At 43.7% G+C, this 21192-nt stretch overlaps 1 protein-coding gene across 2 annotated transcripts in view; it reads right to left on the minus strand.

The window, feature by feature from the left end:
* The window catches only part of FIGLA (folliculogenesis specific bHLH transcription factor), a 79132-nt gene that overhangs the window by 53726 nt on the left and 4214 nt on the right, over positions 1-21192 (minus strand). Inside the window, exons 3-5 of one of the 2 annotated variants that reach the window (XM_045446396.1) lie at positions 20173-20397; positions 10069-10103; positions 9762-9839 (exon numbers count right to left, since the gene is read on the minus strand). In XM_045446396.1, the coding sequence (XP_045302352.1) occupies positions 9824-9839; positions 10069-10103; positions 20173-20397 (276 nt within the window). In that variant the 3' untranslated portion in view covers positions 9762-9823. Of the gene's footprint in view, positions 1-9761; positions 9840-10068; positions 10104-20172; positions 20398-21192 lie in introns of those variants that run through there. The other variant, XM_045446397.1, reaches the window with a different exon arrangement.

A 21192-nucleotide genomic window follows, 5' to 3' on the forward strand; every position in this document is an offset into this window, starting at 1 on the left:
GGTGGCTTAGTCAGTTAAGCGTCCGACTTTGGCTCAGTTCATGATCTCATTGTTCGTGAGTTCAAGCCCCATGTCAGACCCTGTGCTGACAGCTCAGAGCCTGAAGCCTGCTTCAGATTCTGTCTCTCTCTCTCTCTCTCTCTCTCTCTCTGCCTTCCTCTGCTCATGCTCTCTCTCTCTTAAAATATATAATAAACATTACAAAAATATTATCACTGAAGTAAAACTGCTAATTTTAGAAAAGACACAGATCCCTCAAAATGTATATATTCTCAGAACCCCAGGGGTCTGAGAGCCCCAAGAAGTAATATGAGTGCACACCAAGGAACACTATAAAAACAGCGGTATGAAAACCTCCTTGTGGCTGACAAGGACATGATTGAAGACATCATTCCAAACACTGTAATATTTGCAAAAAGTTCCTTTCTGCTCTTAGAATCAAGAATTGTTGTGCTTCTCTTAACAAGTTTCTGTGTTTTATGTTCTAGATATGGGACATTTTGTTTCATGCTTTTTCTGCACAGCTCTCAGCACTATTTGTAATTATACATTTGTATATATACAAGGTTTTCTGATGAATGTCAGTTCCTTGCAATCATCTGTAACTGCTGTCAGAGCAGAGACCATGTCTGTCCCTGCACCTTGCACAGAGCCTGGTACATAGTAAGTCCTGAGTGTTTGTTAAGTGAACAAATGAGTGAATGAATCAATGAATAGATAGAACATATGAACCATGGATTGGTCAGTTCCCCTTTTTCCATGAAATGCTGGAAAGTTTAGTGCTGGATTTATTTCCCCACTTAGCAAGTGTAGAGGGTCTCACACTTGTATTTTTGTATTAGCTTCATTCTTAATACCATTTTATACCTCTACCCTTAGTCTTGTTTTTTCTTTCTCATTTACTTCTAAGTTAGTCTCCCTTGCTATGATTTATGAAGCCCTGTAAATGGTCTTAACATCCTTGTGATAAATATATTTATTGAAGTCTTTTATATATATACATATATATACATATTTAAAACCTTAACACTAAACTTTCTCCCAACAAACATATTTGATCACCTGTAGGCTCTTAAGAATAGCCGTAATTTGCTAATTCCAGCACCTTACTAACATTTAAGGCAAATTCAACCCAAGCCTAGAAACAACATGTAGTGCGTCATTTCAGGCAGTGTTGTATATTCTGAATGTAACAGGCAGATTTCTAATAAGGCTAGGCAATTGGACAAGAAAGAATAAACGGCTTGCCACAAAAATGTATGGATTTGGGATCAAGGGATGATTTATCTCTAGTGGTTCTCCAAAATACATTGAAATTATAATAATAAAAGGTTTGCTATTGGGGGTGGGGAGATGAGCAGCAGGGAGAGACAGGGAGGCAGGGCTGGGCATGATCTTGGTCCATATGCACTGACAAAAGTCTGATCACCTTACAGGATGAAGGTAGAATGCTATAATCCAAATATCCAACAGTCTAAACCCCTTTGTAAAGTCTGTAGCATGTGCTATTCATAGGCTTGCGGCTGGAGTGACTTGCAAGTCTGAAACTTCAGTTTCTGCTCTGCTCTCACTCTTTTAAAGTACTTTCACTTCATATGTGGACCATTTTTCATTTCTCAAAAATGAAATCCAATGTTTAAATCCATTTAACAAAGACACCCCTTGCTGCACAAGTTAAACATGCATCCCATGTACCTCAACTAGACCCACACACTAGGCTGAAAGGAGGTAGGTCTGCCCTCTCCAATCACTTCCTCCCATCAGGGCATCAGACCAACCCCTCCTTGGGGCTTAGTCAGGAAGCACAAGATGTCCATTTAACAAACTGAGACTTGATTTCTATTATTTATAAGGCTCATTTGAGTCAGTTGAACCTTAGAGACAAACAGCAAGAGGGAAGAGTGGGTGTAAAGAAACAGATGGGTAATAATCATGTGTCACAGATACATAACAATTTTTAAAAGAAATTGATAGGGTGTGGGCTGGGGCTTCCCCCCCCCCACCCCCCCCCCCCCCCCACCCTTCTGTCTCCCTCTCTCTCTCCTGGGGCTTTCTGTCTTTCTCTTTCTCTTTGGCAAGGGGTGGAGATTACAGAAGAAAAGGAAGGGGGAGAAAAAGCAAGACAATAGGCTAGACAGAGCGCCTGATCGGCATCCTAAAGCAGTATGCCCCGCCCCACCCCCCAACACCTGGTAGCTCAGTGGTCGCGATTTCAAAACTGGCGGACGCTCCCCATCCTCCCCACTCCACCCCCACCTCCCCGAGCCAGGGTGGCCTCCAACCCGGAGGCGGGAGGAGAGGGAAGGCAGAAAAAAGAGAGGGGAGGGAAGATGGAAGCTAAGAGAGGAGGAACAGACTGGCAAGACCTCTTGGGGGCAGTGGCTTTTTATCCCTCCAAAGTGGTGGAGTCGCACAAAAATCCAAGTCCAATGGGGCCCACTCACGTGCCAGCTCCCCTGCTCCAAATGCAGGCGGCTGCCGACACCGACACCGCGCCTGCTGGCCCCGCAGCTGCGGCACAATGCCCCGCCTCGAGCCTTAGCTACGCCCGGGGGAACGCGCCCAGCCCGCCGAGCACCCCGCACGGCTCCCCGGGAGGGCGTCGGCTGAGCAGGAAGGGAAGGGAGGGGCGGCCCCCGCGAGGCAACAACGCTTGCCACCCGCCAGCCTGGACCCCAGAAGAAAGCCCCACCTGTCAGGCGTGGCGCTCGGAGCGAGGGCATCCAACCATCTTCATGCAGAGGCCAACGCCAGTGAGCCCCGCTTTCCAAACAACCTCCAACGTTACATCGTCAACAGAAACCTTTAGGCATGAAACACACAGCCGCCGGGAAGGGTGAATCGCAGACACCCACACTAGCAGACGCTCACCAATCTGGACCAACCAGCTCTCTCACGGTGGAGGGATGCTGTAGGGGTCTCAAATTCCATTAAAAGAAACAAAACCAAGGCAAAAGCCATGATACCCATTGCCAAGACGGGCTTACCTCCTGCACGGCATCTTATCCATTCCTGGTCTTCCACTGTGGGCTGTTGTTTTGCTTTGTTGTTGTTGTTGTTGTCTTTTGAGTGTCTGCTTAATGCACCCAGCTAATCTGCAGAGCAATGTTTTCTTCCCATCCTGCAGCCCCACACTTGTCAGAGCTGCCTGGAATTCCACCAGCAATGCAGCTTCTCCGCGTCAGTGGTAATTACAGACGACAGAGGCTGCTACTCCTTGACAAAAGGCTTTCGTTCCCGCTCGTCCCTTACAGCCCTGCCGTCAGAATTAAATCCATTTCCCGCACGAGGCTGGGAGGAAATGAGAGCTCTCCTGGCCGAGTGCGCTGACAAAAGGACGCTTGGCGGCGCCCACAGCGCCCCCTCTAGCGGGCCACTGCCCGGCTGCCCCAGGGCCGCGGTGCTGCAGTGCCCCCACCCGCAGCGCGCGCCGCCCGCGCTGCCGCAGTCCCGCCGCCCGGCCTCTGCTCACGTCCACTCCGGCACCACCAACTGCCCGCCCGCAAGAGCCAAGAGCTAGGAAGAAAATCTGAAACGTGAGCTCCCTTAAAGGATGTATCCTCCCTGGGATTAATAAAAGAAAAAAGTCTTGCAGCTGGAATATTTGTTGTCTGGGAAGGACATCTGCCTTTAGAAAATTAACTATTAGCGATTTTAATAGCAATTGTTGACCATTTGAACTCTGAGCCAAAATGATCCCTATGCCAGCTCCATTTTCAACTAGAGCAAAATTTTTGTTGTGCTACTCTCTGGAACTGTGAGCCCAGCTCCTTCCAATTCTCATTACTTCCTCCTCTCACCCCCTCTCCTCATCCCAGAGGGAACAGGTGTTTAGTGAATGGGGAATGGGGAAGGGGATGGAGAACAGAATACTTGGTTACAGTTTCAGACCTGCCAATAACTAGCTGTGTGACCTTGATGAAGTCCCTTAACCTTTCTGGGCATTTACTCTGTAAAATGACAGTGTACCTAAGACATCTCCCACTTCTACTTTCTGACAGTGTTTCTCAATATGCCCTCAGAGTAGGCATATCAAGTGGTTGCTTGGGACTTTAGACCCGCATAATCTCACCAGCTCCCCCAATCAGCATTTACTCTGTTTTTAAAAATGTGAATGCAGGGCAAGTATGATTTCCAGAAAAGCCCCCTGGTCATTTCCCCCAACCAGTTCATGGCCCCTTTGCTCCCTGTAGGTTCCAGGGCACCATGGCCTTAAGACACTCCCATAAAAACCACCAGACCCCACCACAGTGCTGCTACAGAATCAGAATCTCTGGAGGTAGGCCTAGGAATCCGTATTTTTAATAAGCATCCCTAGTAATTCCTTCGTACACTAACATTTAAAAAATGCCACTCTATGTGAGCTACTAGTGATGTAGAAGAGAAAATGCCCACAACAACCCCAGAACTGAAAAATATTCTGAGACACTAGAACTGTGTCTTTCTGCTGTAGCTCTTCCAACCCTTCCACCCCCCCCCCAAGTCTCAATCCCCTCTTTCTCATTCGTTCCCCTTTCACTTTCAGAATTGAGTCCACAAGCCCTCTCCCCATTCACCTGTCAAAACCTGCTAGAATTACAAGCAATTCAGCTAATAGGACCCAAGGTCTGTCTGGCCAGAACCAGGAAGTGATGCGTTTATTGAGACACTTCAAGTGGCTATGCACTATATTTAATTTTAGATGTATTTTGTAAGTGATATTTGGTACTGAGTGATGATATCTAGAGAATCAGGAACATCTTTTCCAGAGCCCTGAAATCATAGGTATGGTGGGCCCTTTTCTGAAATAGAACTCAAAAAGAGAATAGAGAATTTTTGTTTAGTCCAGAAATAACAGGTTTCATAAATCCCCTTAAGTCATCTCCATCACTCAAATATATCACTTCATGATATATTATTTAGCTTTCTCAAACTAATAATTGCAAACTCTTGTTGGCTCCTGCCACTGCTCTGAGGGCTTTACATGCATTTTTATTCATTTAATCCTCACAAAAACTCCATAAGATCAGTACTATTATTACTCCTATTTTATAGTTGAAAAGATTGAGGCACAGAGAGGTTAGGTAACTTGCTCAAGGTCACACAGCTAGTGGATGGCTGAGCCAGGATTCAAACTCAAGCAACATGGCTCCAGAGCTTATGAGCCCTAACCACTACCCTGCACATGGCTTCTTGGAGGGGACAAAAAAATTAACTTTAAAAAGTAGAACTGGCACACCTTCATGGCTCAGTCAGTTGAGCATCCAACTCTTGATTTCAACTTAGGTCATGATCCCAGGGTCATGGGATTGAGCCCTGCATCTGGCTCCATGCTGAATGTGGAGCCTGCTTAAGATTCCCGTGCCCGCACCCACTGCCCACCCCACCCCCCCCCCGCCTCTCTACCCCTCCGCCCGTCTCCCCGACTCATGCTCTCTAAAAATTAAAATAAGAAGCAGAACTAGAACTAGTACAAGTCACTGATAAAGTTGATAGGCTGATATACATTCTTTTCCCAAAAAAGTGATTCTGTTCTTCTACTCCTCCAGCTTCTCTTAGATGCCACCTGAATGTGACAAGTGCTGGAAAGATTAGCACCATCCTGTGGCTTTAGGAATTGTTCATATATCAGATAGGAAGACTTCAACATATAAATTTCCATATTGATAGCCTATATGGAATTTTAGTTGAAGTTCCTGAGGTTCTTGCTCAATTCCAAATTCACTTTGAAATCCAACAAAGGGACTTGAAAAAAGGATTTTCAAAAGTTGTCTATATAGGCTATCCTGGGAAGATCGCTAGAATTCAGAGTCTACATCACAAAAAGCTCAAGATACCTAGCCCTTAACTAGGGACATAGAAGACACCATGTCAGACCCCAAAAAAATCACATTTGGCTAGCCTCCAATAGCCAGGTTAAAATTAGATTTTCTGACTGGTTTGCAATAAAAAAATTTTTTGCAGTAAAATTATTTCTAATCCCCAGGTCTCTTGACAAAAAATGTTTCTGGCCAGCAATAACTTATAGAGAGAGCAGATGGCAGTATATCAGACACCCACAGTGTTTCCACCTCCTGATATTCATGTCCTGGGGTAATCCCCTCCCCTTAGGTGCTGGCAGGACCTGTGACTTGCTCCTAACCAATGGAATACAGCAAAGGGAATGGGATGCCACTTCTGTGATTGCATTACATAAGATTCTTCAACTTGCTGACTTTCTCGATCACCTTCTTGGTTTGCATGCTTTGATCAATCAAATAGCAATGCTAGGACGACCTACATGGCAAGGAACTTAGGGTGACACCTGACCAACAGCCAGCTAGAAACTGAGGTCATCAGTCCAAAAGTCCTAGAGGAAATGAACTCTGCCAACAACCACGTAAGCTTGGAAGCAGATCCTTCCCCAGCCAAGCCTTCAGCTGAGACCCCAGCCCAGACTGATACCTTGATTTCTGCCTTGAGAGTAAGCTTAAAGCAGAGGACCCAGCTAAGCCATGCCCAGGTGTGACTCCTGACCCACTGAAATGGTGAGATAATGTGTTAAGTTCTATGTTCATGGTAATTTGTTACACAGCTTTAGATAATCAATACAGTGCCTTAGCACCCTCCAGGCCAAAGCATACTTATCAGTTGCCTTCCCCAGGGCATGCCAGAGGTTCTGGAGGAATTGATACCCCAGGGGATCAGTTTTCAACCAACGACCATCGGGAATCTATGAATAGCCCACCTCCCTCATTCCTGGGTGTTAGGAAGACACCACTGAGGCATGCTGTACACAGTTTCCCAGAATGCCTCAGCAGGACTGAGCCCCAGAGGCCCCCAGTAGTATCCTCCTCAGTCATGCATGTTTCATAGTCTGGCTTTTCTTCCTTGTATTACTTTCCCACTCCTCTATTAGTGGTTCCTGGCCTTGTCTCCCAAAAAAAACTATAAATCATGGCCTACTTTTAGGGAAATCAAATTTAAGACAGGAGAGTGGGGGGGGGGGGTGGAGAATGACAGTGCTTTCAAAGTAAGACAAATGATAAATTCTAAATCTAGGTCTCCTGAAGATGCCCTCTCCCAACAAGCAAAAGTGTGCCCAACCCTATGGCTGAGGTGTGCTGTGGAAAGAGAACTGAACTAGGAGTCCAGGGCCTGGGGCTCGTCTCAGTCCCAGTGACTGGGTGGACTCAGAAAGGACTGACCCCAGGTCTCACTTCCTGTCTGTAAAGTAAGGGTAACAGCCCTTGCCCTCTGGTAAGGGATGAACTGTGCTCCTCTACCTGCTCTCTACCACCAATCCCTACATTGAAGTTCTAACCTCCAGAACCACAGAATGTGACTATATTTGGAGATGGGGTCTTCAAAGAGATAATGAGGTAAATTAATGAGATAATTAAAAATGAAAAAATTAGGTGTCCTCTAATCTAGGACAGGTGTCTTTATAAGAGGAAATGTTGACACAGGCTGCCATAGAGGGAAGACCATGTGAAGATACAGGGAGAAGTCAACCACCAACAGCCAAGGAGAAAGGAAAACCAACACTGCTGATACCTTGATTTCTTGATCTCACACAAACTTCTGTTGCTCAAGTCACCCAGGCCAGGCTACTTTGTTATGGTGGCCCTAGAAAACTAATGGTCTCCTACCATCCAGGGTTGTCATGGAGACAAAATAGGACACCAAGCCTTAGTAAGTTTTACAGTCTTATTACAGACTAGAAAGACACAGCTAAACCATGGTCATAGAGGGAAGAGTCATCAGGGTGAGGTAGAGAGGCCCCCGACTCCAGAGGAAAGGCAGTCCTTATTATAAAGTGGCAGAGAACTTGGCTGAATTGTGTCCTAGTGTTTCATAGAAGGTAGAACTTACAAGTGATGAAATTATATATTTAATGGAGGAGATTTCTAAGCAAAATAGTGAAGGTGCAACTAGCGTCCTTCTATTTCTAGCAAAATGCAAGAGGAGAGATGAATTAAAGGAAGACTCTTTAAACACAAAGGAGTCAGAGCTTGAAGACTGGGAAAATTCTCAGCCCATCTACATTGCAAAACATGACAAAGCTTGTTCTGAAGGGAGTATGAAGGGTGTGGCTGAATAACCATTTGATAAAGAGGTCATGGGTGTAACTCATGGACCTAATCGGCCATCTCAGCAGAGGCCAGGAATAGAGATGGGTTTTTCCAGCAAAGACAGTGCCATTTTGAACTAAAGGGAACAGAAAAAGCAGGACAGAATGAAGGAAGGCTATTAAACTTCTTGGATTCTACTGGAGGAGACCACAAAACTATTTGGTTGCAAAAGTACACTGTTCTTCCAGGAAAGGAGAGAATGACCCCCAAGGTGATTCAGAGATCATCAGCACTGCCATTCCAACCACAGGCCCAGGGGCCAAGTTTGTTTCCTCCTGGCTCCCGGGGGCAGGGCCACTGCAGAGCTGTGTGGGGTGAGGCTGGAAGGTGGGACACTGCCAAAGAGGATTATTATGACGGCTTAAGATATAATGGAATTTGTCTTGCTAGGTTTGGAGCTTGCTTGGGACCCATCACTCCTTTCTTCTTTCCAATTTCTTCCCTTTGGAATGGGAATGTCTGCCCTAGGCCTGCTCACCATTATACTTTGGAAGCACATAACTTGTCTGGTTTCACAGGTTCACAGCTAGAGAAGAATTTCACCTCAAGATGAATCATATCTCAAGTCTCAACCATACATGATTTAGAGGACATTTAGATGAGACTTTGGACTTCAGAATTTAGAACTGATGCTGGAACAAGACTTTTGGGGATGTTGAGATGGAATGCATGTATTTTGCATGTGTTAAGGGTATGAAGTTTTGGAGTCAGGCACCAAAAACCACCGACTGAATTGTGCCCTGCAAAATTCCTATGTTAAAGCCCTAACCCCCAGTGTGACTAAGAGCCAGGGATTTTAGGTGGTTGTTAGGGTTAAATGAGGTCATAAGGTTGGGCCCTTAATCCAATAGGATTGGTGTCCTTATAAGAGGAAGAGAGACAAGAGTTTGCTGACTGCACACACACTGCTTGCTCTCTCTCTGCCCCCACCATGCGAGGCCAGAGAGAGAAATCTGCAAACCAGGAAGAGCAACCTCACTAGAAACCAAAACTGTTCAGCCTTGATCTTGGACTTCTCAGCCTCCAAACTGTGAGAAATTTCTGTTGTTTAAGCCACCCAGTACAGGATTTATATTATGGCAGCCCAAGCAGACTATATACTTTCTGTGCCTTGGTTTATCCACCTGTAAAACAGGGATAATCATGCCTATCTTATAGGACTGTTATGAGAACAAGGGAACATATGGAAAGTATGGGAACAGATACAGCATATAACAAGTGCTAGGTCTTTGTGAGCAGTTGTTACAGAGATGAAGACGGTCTCTGTGGTCAAGGTGCTTGGGTGTCTAACTTGCATAAGGTGTATTATGGATTTAGCTGGGTATTTAGACAGCCTTGAAAATTCTCACTGCCAATGGCCAAGGCTTACCACTCCTTACTTTTCTAGCTTAAGTTTATATTCCTATTAAAGTTAATCTCCCCAAGAAGGCACTTATTCCTCAAGTGATGAAAATAGATAGAATGAAAGATAATAGCTATGGGTCCTGAAAGGATAAGGATGGAAACCTCAGAGAAGCTGGGGGATAAGCATGAATGCTGAAGACCCTGAAGCCTATTTCTTCTAAGCATGAAATTAAGGAAAAAGAGTTGAGTAGATGTGTGACAAGCAAGGCCATTTAAAGGGTAATTGTAAAGCTTTGAATTATCACAATTTTTAAGAGACTTCAAGACTTTCAAGACTGCATTTATTTGTCTCTAGAAGGTAGCCCTGGGCTGGCACTTTTCACTTTTCATACTTGGGGGAGCCTGAAACAGAGAAGAAAGTCCCTTATAAATGGCTAAATGATAATAACAGATAGTTCCCAAAAGAACTATATAATTTTTTTCATTAGTAATCAAAAATGTTTAAGTTTAAAGATACCATTTTTTATCTATTAAAATTCTATCATCACTGTTAGCAAGGATATGGTGAACTCGGCACTCAGAACTGATGGTATTATAAGTTGGCCTCATGCAAGTCCTAGATTGTACCTACCTGTGACTCAGGACTTCCACTTCTAGGAATCTATCCTAAAAATAAATAAAAAAATTTTTTTTAATATAGAAAGAGGTAAATACATCAGGCTATTTGCCATGTTGATTAGAACAAAAAACTGAAAACTTAAATGATCCCCAATTAGAAAACCCTTCCATTCAATTGATCATTAAAACTTGTGATAAAGACTACACAGTAACCTCAAACATGTCAATGGTAGAATAAGAAGAAATACAACACAGTGTTATATACCCTGTGATAATTTCTTAATTCAGTTGTGTAAGAAAAAAATTTGGAAGCATTTTAGTATATTTCCATCCATGGTTTTACTAAGATGGTAAGATTACTTTGGGTCTTAATATTCTGAAATCTCAACCTGAAGAAAAAGCCAAACCCATGACTAAAAATGAAGCCACTCCAATCTTTCACTGTGGAAAATAAAGTACTACAGTCACATGCTTTAATTCAGGTTATAAAAACCACATTTACCTATTTCCTAGCCCACTCTCATTTATATTTCAAGGGTCAGTGTTTTTTAGAACAAAAGGCAGTAAAGAGTTTAACACCATTACACATATGCTCTGATTCCATCCTTCACTGACTCACTGGATATTGGTCAAGTTCCTTCTGTTTTCTAGTTTCCTGACATGTAAAATGGATATAATTATACATCACAAGGTGGTCATGAAAATTACAATGTTATTATATATACACCACCAGGAATAGTGTCCAGCACAAAGTATCAGTAATTTTTCTGTTCTTAATCAAGTCTTTCCACTATGCATGTGATTAAGCTAACTTTTTGAGTTCAAATTTAGCTTTAAAAGTTTCATTTAATTTTTTTTAAACTTTTCACATACTTATAATGTGTTAAACCTAAGAGATAAGTTCATGTATTGCTAGGTTTACCCAGAGTTAAAAGATAATTTATTCCAATAGCCTACAGTCTAGTGTATTATAGATCATTGTCTTAGTTTGGATTTAAGTGTTAACTAGAAAATTCCAGGAATGTAGTATTTAAGTATCAGAATATGAAAACTTGCTAAAGATTATCAATTTTGCCTTATTCTCACAGTTCATTAAAAAAAAAAAATGCCTGTTGGCCTCATCTAAGCAGTTGAAGGTCTAGGAAGAGGGTGGTCTGAGGGACAAACCCAGCTTGCTGCTCAGCACCTCTGATAAGGCAGGCGTGCTCCTGTTGTTGGTTGTATAGCTGCATGGTTTGACATATTATCCAATGTAACATTCCCTCCACCCACTGAGCCAAGACTTGGGGGAAGGGCCAGGGACTGAGGTAGATAGATACCAACCAGAAGTCCACATTTAGCTTCATATTTCAGTTCCCAGCAACAACAGTCTGAAAAGCAAGGTTCTCACTTGAAAGAAGCTGACTTTGTTGAAAGGGAGAATAATAAACATGTGGGTTCTGGTGGGCCAGAGCTCAGATGGCAGCTCCGGTGGTCACAAAGCAGGGAGGAGGCAAGACATGATGTGGGAGAAGATTTCCTACAACCAAAAATGGAAATGAAAGTTGAAATAGCAGGAAGTAGTTATTTGGAGGGGATGGAACTCGTCTGTAGAAGCTGCCTGATTCCTAATCTCTGGGAAGGGCCCCTGTATCACACCATCCTAGGGAAGAGTTACATAAGGGAACAGAACCCAAGAAAGATAAAAAAAGAATCTGAGGAAAGCCAGGATTTGTACCCACTTCTCAGAATGTAGCCTCTCACAGTTTAGTGACCACATGGCTTAAGGAATTTTTAAGTATGTGCCTGAGGGCAGCTACATAGCCCATCTAGGAGTGGGAAAGCCAGGGAGACAAGAAGATGCCTAGGTTCTGAAGGCAGGCAGCCCAGTGAGCCTGGCCTAGAGAAGAGAAGCCATAGTGGGGTCATGGACATCCACAGCAGATGTCAGCTCAACAAGACTGGGGGCCTAAGGATTAGCTGGGGAAATACACATGAGCATTCTCCTTCCAGCCTCCAGCCATAGCACACACACTCCTTGCTGTACCTAAAGGAGGACAAGAGGATCTCCTAGGGGAGACAGGGCAAAGAGTCCCACAGGGATTCTGAACATTAAACTGGTAACAGTATTTACTCAAAGAAGATAGACCTTAATGGGCTAAGAGAATCTTCCCACCATCTGAGTCATAAGGTCTTTACTAGGTTCTCAAAAACAAGTAGAATACAGTGTAGAAAGTAAAGTTATATTTCTTCCCCTATAAATTGTGCTCACAATTGTCAATCCTGCTTTGATGTGTGCAAATCCAGCCAGGACCCAGAGATCAGAACCCAACATGGTCACCACAGCCCTGCCACCTCATAGAATTGTACAGATGATCTTCCAGCAAATAAAGCTCCTTTATAATGAGCAGGGCTCCCACATGGTCTTTCTCTTCCCTTGGGGGCCTGGTCCAAATTGCATGAAGCAGGGAAACTCTGCTCCTAGGTTCTTCTCACCTCAGAGCACTGAGGCAGGTGCCCCACGCCCATCTTCCACACTAGCATTGCTGGAAGGACACATTCCTGGGAGGGAAGTCTTCCAAAAAAGGAGTGATCCAGAGAGGACCAGAAGAGTTCCCCCAAAATAATCAAGCTATATTTATGGTTCCTTTACCCTCCCACTAGAAGATCTACCTTTAAAATGATGTCTTTGGGGTCCATTTCATTGCTAACCCATTCTGGATAATTCAGAGGTTAGAAAAAGAGGAGACGGGAGAGGGCAGGAGGACACAATGACCTCCCTGAGGGACAGGCTTATGTGGTCCTAGTACTTGATGGCTTTCTGCTAACCCAAAGAGCAGTCTGTCTTAAGGGAGGTCAGTAGCACATCAGAGGAATCCTGCCGCTAACTTTGAGAGACCTTTCCACTCAATTCTTACAACCCTCCTCTCTATCCATGTGGGACCAACGAGTTTGGGTCTTTTATAAAACTGCTATAAATTCCCTCCAGAAGTCCACTAGAATAAATCAAGACTTATTTCAATTAATTTAAATTTTTCTAGCATTTATTTATTTTTGAGAGACCGAGCATGAACAGGGGAGGGGTAGAGAGAGAGGAGACACAGAATCTGAGGCAGGTTCCAGGATCAGAGCTGTCAGCACAGAGCCTGACATGGGGCTCGAACCCATGAACTGCGAGATAATGACCTGAGCTGAAGTCAGACACTTAACTGACGGAGCCACCCAGGCACCCCTTACTTCAACTAATTTAACTACCAAGCCCATCATATGTGAGAGAAATAGAAATTATTGGCTTTCTCAAATTATGTTCAGCTCACCAGGTAGACATCTTGTCAAACATACCAAACCTCACACACATTCACAAAACCCACTTTTTGTTTGATTTTTCTGTGGGGACAGAAGATTGAGAGTTCCAACAAAAGAAATCTCCCTGTCTTATTTTCATGAAGAAATTCACCTTTCCTCTAACATTTTCTTCTCATCTTGGTCAGACTGGGACTCAAGAGTTTCCCTTGGGTGCTGCTTGGATCTCTTCCTGAGTAGCTGCATCCAGGGGAACCCTCCACTAGAGGTGGCATCACTCTGAGGTTAGATGGATCCTGATTGTATGCTCCAGACCTCACCTTTCCAATGCTCCAGGAAAAAAAACCAACATCCATATCATCACAGCAACAATCCCTCAGTCCCCAGAATTTAGAAGACACAGTCACATCCCGAGCCAACACAACCACTAGAGCAGCCTCCACACTCAGAGTCCCAGCACTCTTGGTCCAGGGCTGCAAAGTTTAACACCCAAACTGGTGGTACAACAAGGTGTCTGGGGGCCGACAACCCAGCGAGCACCCACCACATCAAAAGGAAGTGCAAGTTTCTAAAATATTCTGCTGCTACGTTCATCAGAATGTACCCCCTAGGCCCCAGTGAACACCGGGGCAGACAGATGTGATTCCCAGGGAAAAGCCTAGACCACCACACTACTGTGGTAGATTTTTTGCTATCACATAGAGCCAGTTCCTGGCAGAAATGTGAGAGGGAAGACAGGAAATAGTTGCTTCAAGGCCTTCCCAGGGTGCTAATGAATTCATCCCAGCTAGTTAGATCATTCCATTTCAGAGCTTAAAATGCTATTAGAAGAAATTCTCCCAGTGATTAATTTCCACACACGGATTACCACAATCTGCAGAGGGAGTAGTGGAAATCTACCATCCACATAGGCTTCTTCCTCTCAGAAACTCTTCCAAGGAATACTCCCACCCCAGGCCAAAATTTTACAAGTGTGTGATGGCAGAACACCCAGGCCCCAGACCAGGCACTTATGTTCATCCACATATTCCTTTCCAGAGTCCCTCTGACCCAAGCACAATTGGCATCTCACTCCAACACAGAGGATGGCCTTTGTCCAGGGACACAGCCTCTGCAGGATCATAGGCAACTGTGAACAAAACTCAGAGCCTTGCGTGATAGGAAATGCTCAAACCATAAACACAGGTGTCAAACAAAAGAAATAAGCAATGGTGGGTCAGTAAACATCTTGCCACCCAGCAATGCCCAATCCCAAAACAGCAAAATCCTACACTTGAAAATCCAATCCTAAATGAGCCTTGCCAGGATCCTGACATTGATCCCTACTCCTACCAAGGCCAGATGCTACAGCTTCACATGGCTCAGGGCCCTCTCCATTCGCATACTTGCTGATTCAGTCCCCAAGTGAACCTGCTCTGGCCCGAGAAGTTAATCTCCATGCCTGCCATCAGCAGATTCTTATGTACTTCATTTGGGATTTTTGCCTCTCAGGAATGTTGTTGATCTTGCACAGGCTGTTCTGACCCCATCCTCAAATCCCCAAAAATGCCCATCTCTGCCAGCACCAGGATTCCACTCCTCAGATCCTCTCCAAGGGCAGGAAGAAGGGTGCCATTCCTGCAAACTGAAGCTGGAGGAGGCCTGCATCCCAAATCCTAAGCCCCTCTGTACATAAGCATTTCGGTCCAATGAGTCACATCAGCTATCCCCAGGTTTCTGGTTAGGGTGTCTGGCCAGCATCCTGAAACCCTATATACTCACTCCTTCATGTAATCTACACTGACCCCTTATGAGAATTGTTTGGCAAATAAAGGTCAGGCTGAGCTTTGTTTCCCTGGTCCCTCTCACTTCATATTGATTCCTGATTATAAAATGCAAGCTTTTATAATAGTAAAAGTGATGTTGAATAATTGCTCAAGCCACATGCAAATTAGGATCTCAGAGTTAAACCTATTAGCCAGGAAAAAAAACTAGTCAGAAAGATAGTCACACAGTAGGCACTTAAAAGAGAAAAAAATCACTTCCCCCTTCCCATCCTGAACAATTCAGTCCTAATGCTGTTAGCTCACAGTGAGATGGGGGGAGGGACACGGTGGCCTTGAGTGAGCCATGGAGACCCAGCAGGGTGAGGATGGCATCCACACATAGAGATGGCCTAATACAGGACGTCAGAGACCAAGCAGATGAGGGGAATGGCCACACAGTGGGGAGGCTCAGTGCAAAGTGATGAAGTCCAGTCAGCAGGAGAGGGGTCTTGGAAGGGCAGTGTGGTAAGGGGAGTCAGACCCAAGCCAGGCAAGAAGGGTGCCCAGGCAGAGGGCAGCATAGCATGGGGAGAAGCAGCCCATGCCAAATCAGGCAGCTATGCGTATGTGCAGGTGACCTCACATGGTGACCCAGAGTCCAAGCAGGATGAGGAGACACCCATGTGTGGGGTGAGGGATGGCCTGAGTGGAATGTAAGAGCCAAGGAGAAGGTTCTTATGGAGGGGCAGCTAGTCATGGTGTTGTTATGGGCTGAATAATGTCCCTTCAAAATCCATATGTTGAAGTCCTAACCCCCTACCTCAGAATGTGACTGTATTTGGACATAGGGCCTTAAAAGGGGTGATTAAGTTAAAATGGAGGGTGGGCACCAGTTCAATATGAGTGTTGTCCTTATAAGAGAAAATTGGGGCACACACATGCAGAGGAAAGACCGTTTGCGAGCCAAGAAGAGAGGCCTCAGAAGAAATCAAACTTGCCAACACCTTGATCTTCGACTTGCAACCTCCAGAACTGAGAGAAATAAATTTATGTTGTTTAAACCACTTACTCTGTATATTTTGTTACAGCAGCCCTAGCAAACTAATACAGGCACTAAAGCCCAAAAGGGGTGAAGAGAAGAGCCAGGCATGGGGGAGACAGCACAGAGAGGAGAAATGAGTTACACACAGGGTGTCCTTGATGAAAGACTCATTCCAGGGCTAGGGGTGGGAAAGGACATGATGCTTGAGCTCAGAACATCTTCTGCCAGAAAGGAAATGATCAAAGAATGATAGTGACAGGTCAAGCGGAAAGTTAGCCCATTTGATGGGGCTTTCACTGGCCACAACGAGGACAATTTGAATAACTAAATAATGAAATACTAGGATATTATGATGATATAATAATTACGGAATTAAATAGAAAACCATTAAAATGAATATAGAAATAACCAAAAGGTTCTACAATAAGTCAATGGTTAAACTGTGGCACATCCATCCCATGGACTAATACTCAGCAATGAAGGGGGAGGGGTGTGAATAGACTTTTAATACAATGACTGGGATGATCTAAAGGGCACTGTGCTAAGTAAAAAGACCAGACTTTAAAGAATACACACTGAATGATTCCATATAGTATAGAACACTCCCCAAATGATAGAGAGATGGAGAACAGATTACTGGTGGTCAGTGGGTAGAGAAAGTGGAGATGTGGGGGCAGTGGATGATAGCAGGCAGGAGAGCTTTATGGGGGTGGAACCGTGCTAGATCTTAACAGTAGTGGTGATTCCACAAATCTACACTTGTGATAAAAGGACAGGGAACTAGACACACATAGTACCCATATCGATTTTGTTTTGATATTGTACTATAGTTTCAGGAGATGCAGTCATTGAGGGAAAGAAACCAAGTTAACGGTACATGGGACTTCTCTGTACTATCTTTGTAACTTCCTGTGCATCTATAATTATTTCAAAATTAAAAGTTTCATAGATACAGAATGTTGGTGAAGAACAGGATATCGAGAGAGCTTCAGAGCACCTCCACACAAAATACGGATCACAAAGTAAAAAGGTTAACTTTACAGTAGAGAGGCCTGGAAGTTATTACATTAAGTGATGGAAGTGAATATCCTCAGTAACAGGATAAATCAAAATGTACCCCATTTAATAAGATGCAATGGGTAGACAAAAGCATCACTTCCATGCTGTTCCTGCCAAAGATGTAGATCTGAATCTAATCGGGGGAAAGAGACAAACTCAAATCAAGAAACATTCTGCAAAACAACTGGCCTGTAATCTTTCAATGTGTCAAGGTCATAAAAATCATGAAAAGACCAACAAAATGTTCCAGACAGATGGAGGCTAAAGAGACATGACAATTAAATGCAACTCATGATTCTCAGCTGGTCCTTCTGCTAGAAAGGACATTCAGACTGTTGGTGAAAACCTGAATGGAGCCTGAGGATTTTGTGGCAGTAATGCCACAACATTAACTTCCTGATTTTGATGGCTACACTGTGGTCATGCAAGACAATGTCCTCGTTTATAGGAAATGCAAACTAATTAGGGGCGATGGGGCATCAGGTTGGCAACTTATTTTCAAATGAGTCAGGAAAAAAGTTATTTGTACTGTACTTGTGACCCTTCTATAAAGTGTTTCAGAATAAATGCTTTTATTTTAAAAATAAATGATTTAAATGTCAAAGAATGAGAAACCCTTCACAAAACTGATGAAATCCTAGAATATTTCTGCAAAAAAAAAAAAAAAAAAAGTCACTCTTTACATTCAGGCCTGGAAAGTCGCACTTGGCAGAAGTTACATGCATATATAAAAATCTCAAAAACATGATTCTTTGTTTAGTCTAAGAATTAGCATGCTCTTTCAACTAGCAATTTAAACTGAGTTAACCAAAAGACTAAAATTTAAGTGTTTTGTTCCCTTTCCTAAAGAAAGTTGTTAGAACTTTTCTGTTTCTTAATAGAAAATGTTAGTCCCCGCTTTAAATCTACTTACTATAAACAGCCTATTTCCAGGATCAATTATCCTTGGAAGACAAAGACCTCCTGTACATCCCTGCTGCTGGTGTTGCTAAGCATATGCCTACTGTGCTTTCTTTTAGGTTCCACTCCCAGCCCAGGCCCAAAAAGGAATGGCAGGAAGGTATATCCAAGCAGCTCACCCCAAGAATGACATGGTGATATCTATCTGACAAGGATAGGTGAGGATTAAATGCAAGTAAGATTCTTGCCTTAATACCGAGTATATATTAAAACATTACTATTTTTGGGGCGCCTGGGTGGCGCAGTCGGTTAAGCATCCGACTTCAGCCAGGTCACGATCTCGCGGTCTGTGAGTTCGAGCCCCGCGTCGGGCTCTGGGCTGATGGCTCAGAGCCTGGAGCCTGTTTCCGATTCTGTGTCTCCCTCTCTCTCTGCCCCTCCCCCATTCATGCTCTGTCTCTCTCTGTCCCAAAAATAAATAAACGTTGAAAAAAAAAATTCTATAAAACATTACTATTTTTTAATATTTTGAGAGTGAGTGTGCGCGCGCACACACACACACACACACACACACACATGAAAGCAGGGGAGGGGTGTGTGTGGCGGGGAGAATCCCAAGCAGGCTCAGAGCTGTCAGCACAGAGCCCAATGTGGGGCTCAATCTCACAAATGGTGAGATCATGGCCTGAGCTGCAATCAAGAATCGGATGCTTGGCTGACTGAGCCACCCAGGCGTCCCAAAACTATCATTACTATTGTTAACAGATAGCAGGTTCAAGGTTCAGCTCAGGTCAGATCTTCATCCTTACTTTTGTTCCCAGTCATTCCCAGTCAGCTCAGGTAGTAGCAACAGGAATTCAGTCTCCCAAAGGTTGACTGGCAAGGGAAGGTTTGGTTTATAGGTCAAGTGGCCAGAATATAAAAATCTAAAACTGAGCATGTACAAGAAGTAGAACCCTTACAGAACAGTAATCATGTAAAAAAATGGCAGCCAAGGTCAGTCAGCAGAAAGCCTGGAAGACCCAAACCAGAGTAGAGCACTACTGAAGGCCAAGTGAGAAAACTCAGAACACTTGCTACAAACAGAATGCCTGTGGCTTATTGTTGATTACCCACCAATCAATACTGATTGCTCATGATGAGTCCAGCAGATTTAATAATGTATGTCCAAGTGAACACTGACATGCCAGGTATTGTGCTAGACACTTCCCTGACATGATGCCATTTGAGTCTCACAATTATCTCATGTACAAGGTAGTACAATTATCATTCCCATTCCACAGATGGGAAAACTGAGGACTAGAGAGATTCAGCAGCTCACCTAAGGTTACAAAACTAACATTTGAACCCCAGTGTTGGCTCTCTAGAACCTGCACTCAACTGCTATTTTAAACTGCCTCCCACCACCAACCAGCATTTGTGACTCCACAGTTCCCACTGCCCCTTATGTCACACTAAGCAACTTGTTAGAGTACGCTTGGTTACAGTTCCTACAAGCTGTTCTTGTTTCTAGCAGTCATGTGGCAGGATGGACCAAGGGGTCTCATCAGAGTAACACAGTCACAGCAAGGGCTAAATGCCCACTTGTGGACTTGAAGAGGCAGACTGCTATTTCTATCCAGCAGCTTCATTAGTTTGGCAAAGTACCAGGAGCTATTAAATAAACTCTTATTTTTACTTAGAAAATGCCTTCCAATAAGGCCAATTCAAAAACAAAATGTGTGTGCGCACACATGTGCATGCATGTCTGTGGTATCACCACTTATCCTTGTGTATGGCAAGCTACTTCTTTCTTTTTCTGGAGGCCTCACAGTCAGAAATATTTTTGATGAGTTATTTAGGGTCATAAAAGGTAAACTTCGGTCTGAAGTGGGTAATTCTGGAGGGGTTGCCTTCCCCTTGAATTGCTTACCTATTAATTTGGAAACATAATAAATTTTCCAAACTAGCAAACTCCACCTTCTCATTAGGTACTTTCACAAAATGACCTTGTTTCAATCATCTTTCAGGATGGAAAATGCCACACACTTCAAGGAAAATATTTTGAGTTTTTGACATCTATGTGGCTATTTAAGAAAAAACACTTTACCAGACTCCTGGTTGGGGAGATAACTCCGGTCGTGGACATCATGCTCTGGCGACAAGTGTGTGCTGACTCACCACTGCCACCATCTGCCCAGGGCCTCTCCTCCTCGTTCTTCAAGCCCACAGTACAGCTGGCATGTTGGGTGATGTTTCTCGATAGATCTCTAGCCAATGATATAGGTGGTTCAGAAACATTGTTGCTATAGCTCTGGTGATCCAGATTTTGTCTCTAGAAACCATATGTAGTTGTCAAACAGTATGACAGTCAAGATTCTGAAGATTTAAATCAATATATTCCAAAATTTTAACCAATGAAGTTTCATTTAAGTGATAAGGGCCATTCTTAAGTTATCATGGATGAAGAGAAAATCATTACTCACGAGACTGTATTTGTTTTTCTATAACCTTAAGATGTTGTACAGTTGGCAACTGCATTAAAAATATTATCCCATGGAACAGATCCTGTATTTTGTAATGAATGTAGCACAAAACAAAGCCCTCCTGTTACACATGCAAGGAAAAACTAGGGCAGCCACCTGTTCATGTACAAATGCTATGACCATGCCACAACTCAAGCATCTAATTGGTTCACAGGACAATCCATTCCCACCATTGCAGAATTTATCCCCTCAGGGGTCACCCAAGTAGGACTAGTGAGTGGACAAGGAAAAAAATGAAAAGAACCATTATATAACCTGGCTATTCCCAGCCTAAATTTTTAGAATGATAATGTTTCTCTACTCTCTAATATCGGTCCTTCTCTTCTGTCCCTAAACACAATCACATTGCTACTTACAAAAGACTTCAATTGATCTAACCACTTTTCTTCTTCCATCCTTTTGATCCTTCTTCCAGTCTCAGATTTCTAGGTTTAATGGACTTGAAATTTTCCATTATACTCTGCCTGGGACCCATTTTACTCTGAGGGCCACCTACACGCCCTCAAGCCCCTAATAAGCAGACTTCCAGCCCACTCCTATCCTACACCTCACATTCTGGGCTTCTCCATAGTTTCTTGAACCAC

This window comes from Leopardus geoffroyi, chromosome A3, assembly GCF_018350155.1.
Source record: "Leopardus geoffroyi isolate Oge1 chromosome A3, O.geoffroyi_Oge1_pat1.0, whole genome shotgun sequence".
NCBI classification, from domain to species: Eukaryota; Metazoa; Chordata; class Mammalia; order Carnivora; family Felidae; genus Leopardus; species Leopardus geoffroyi.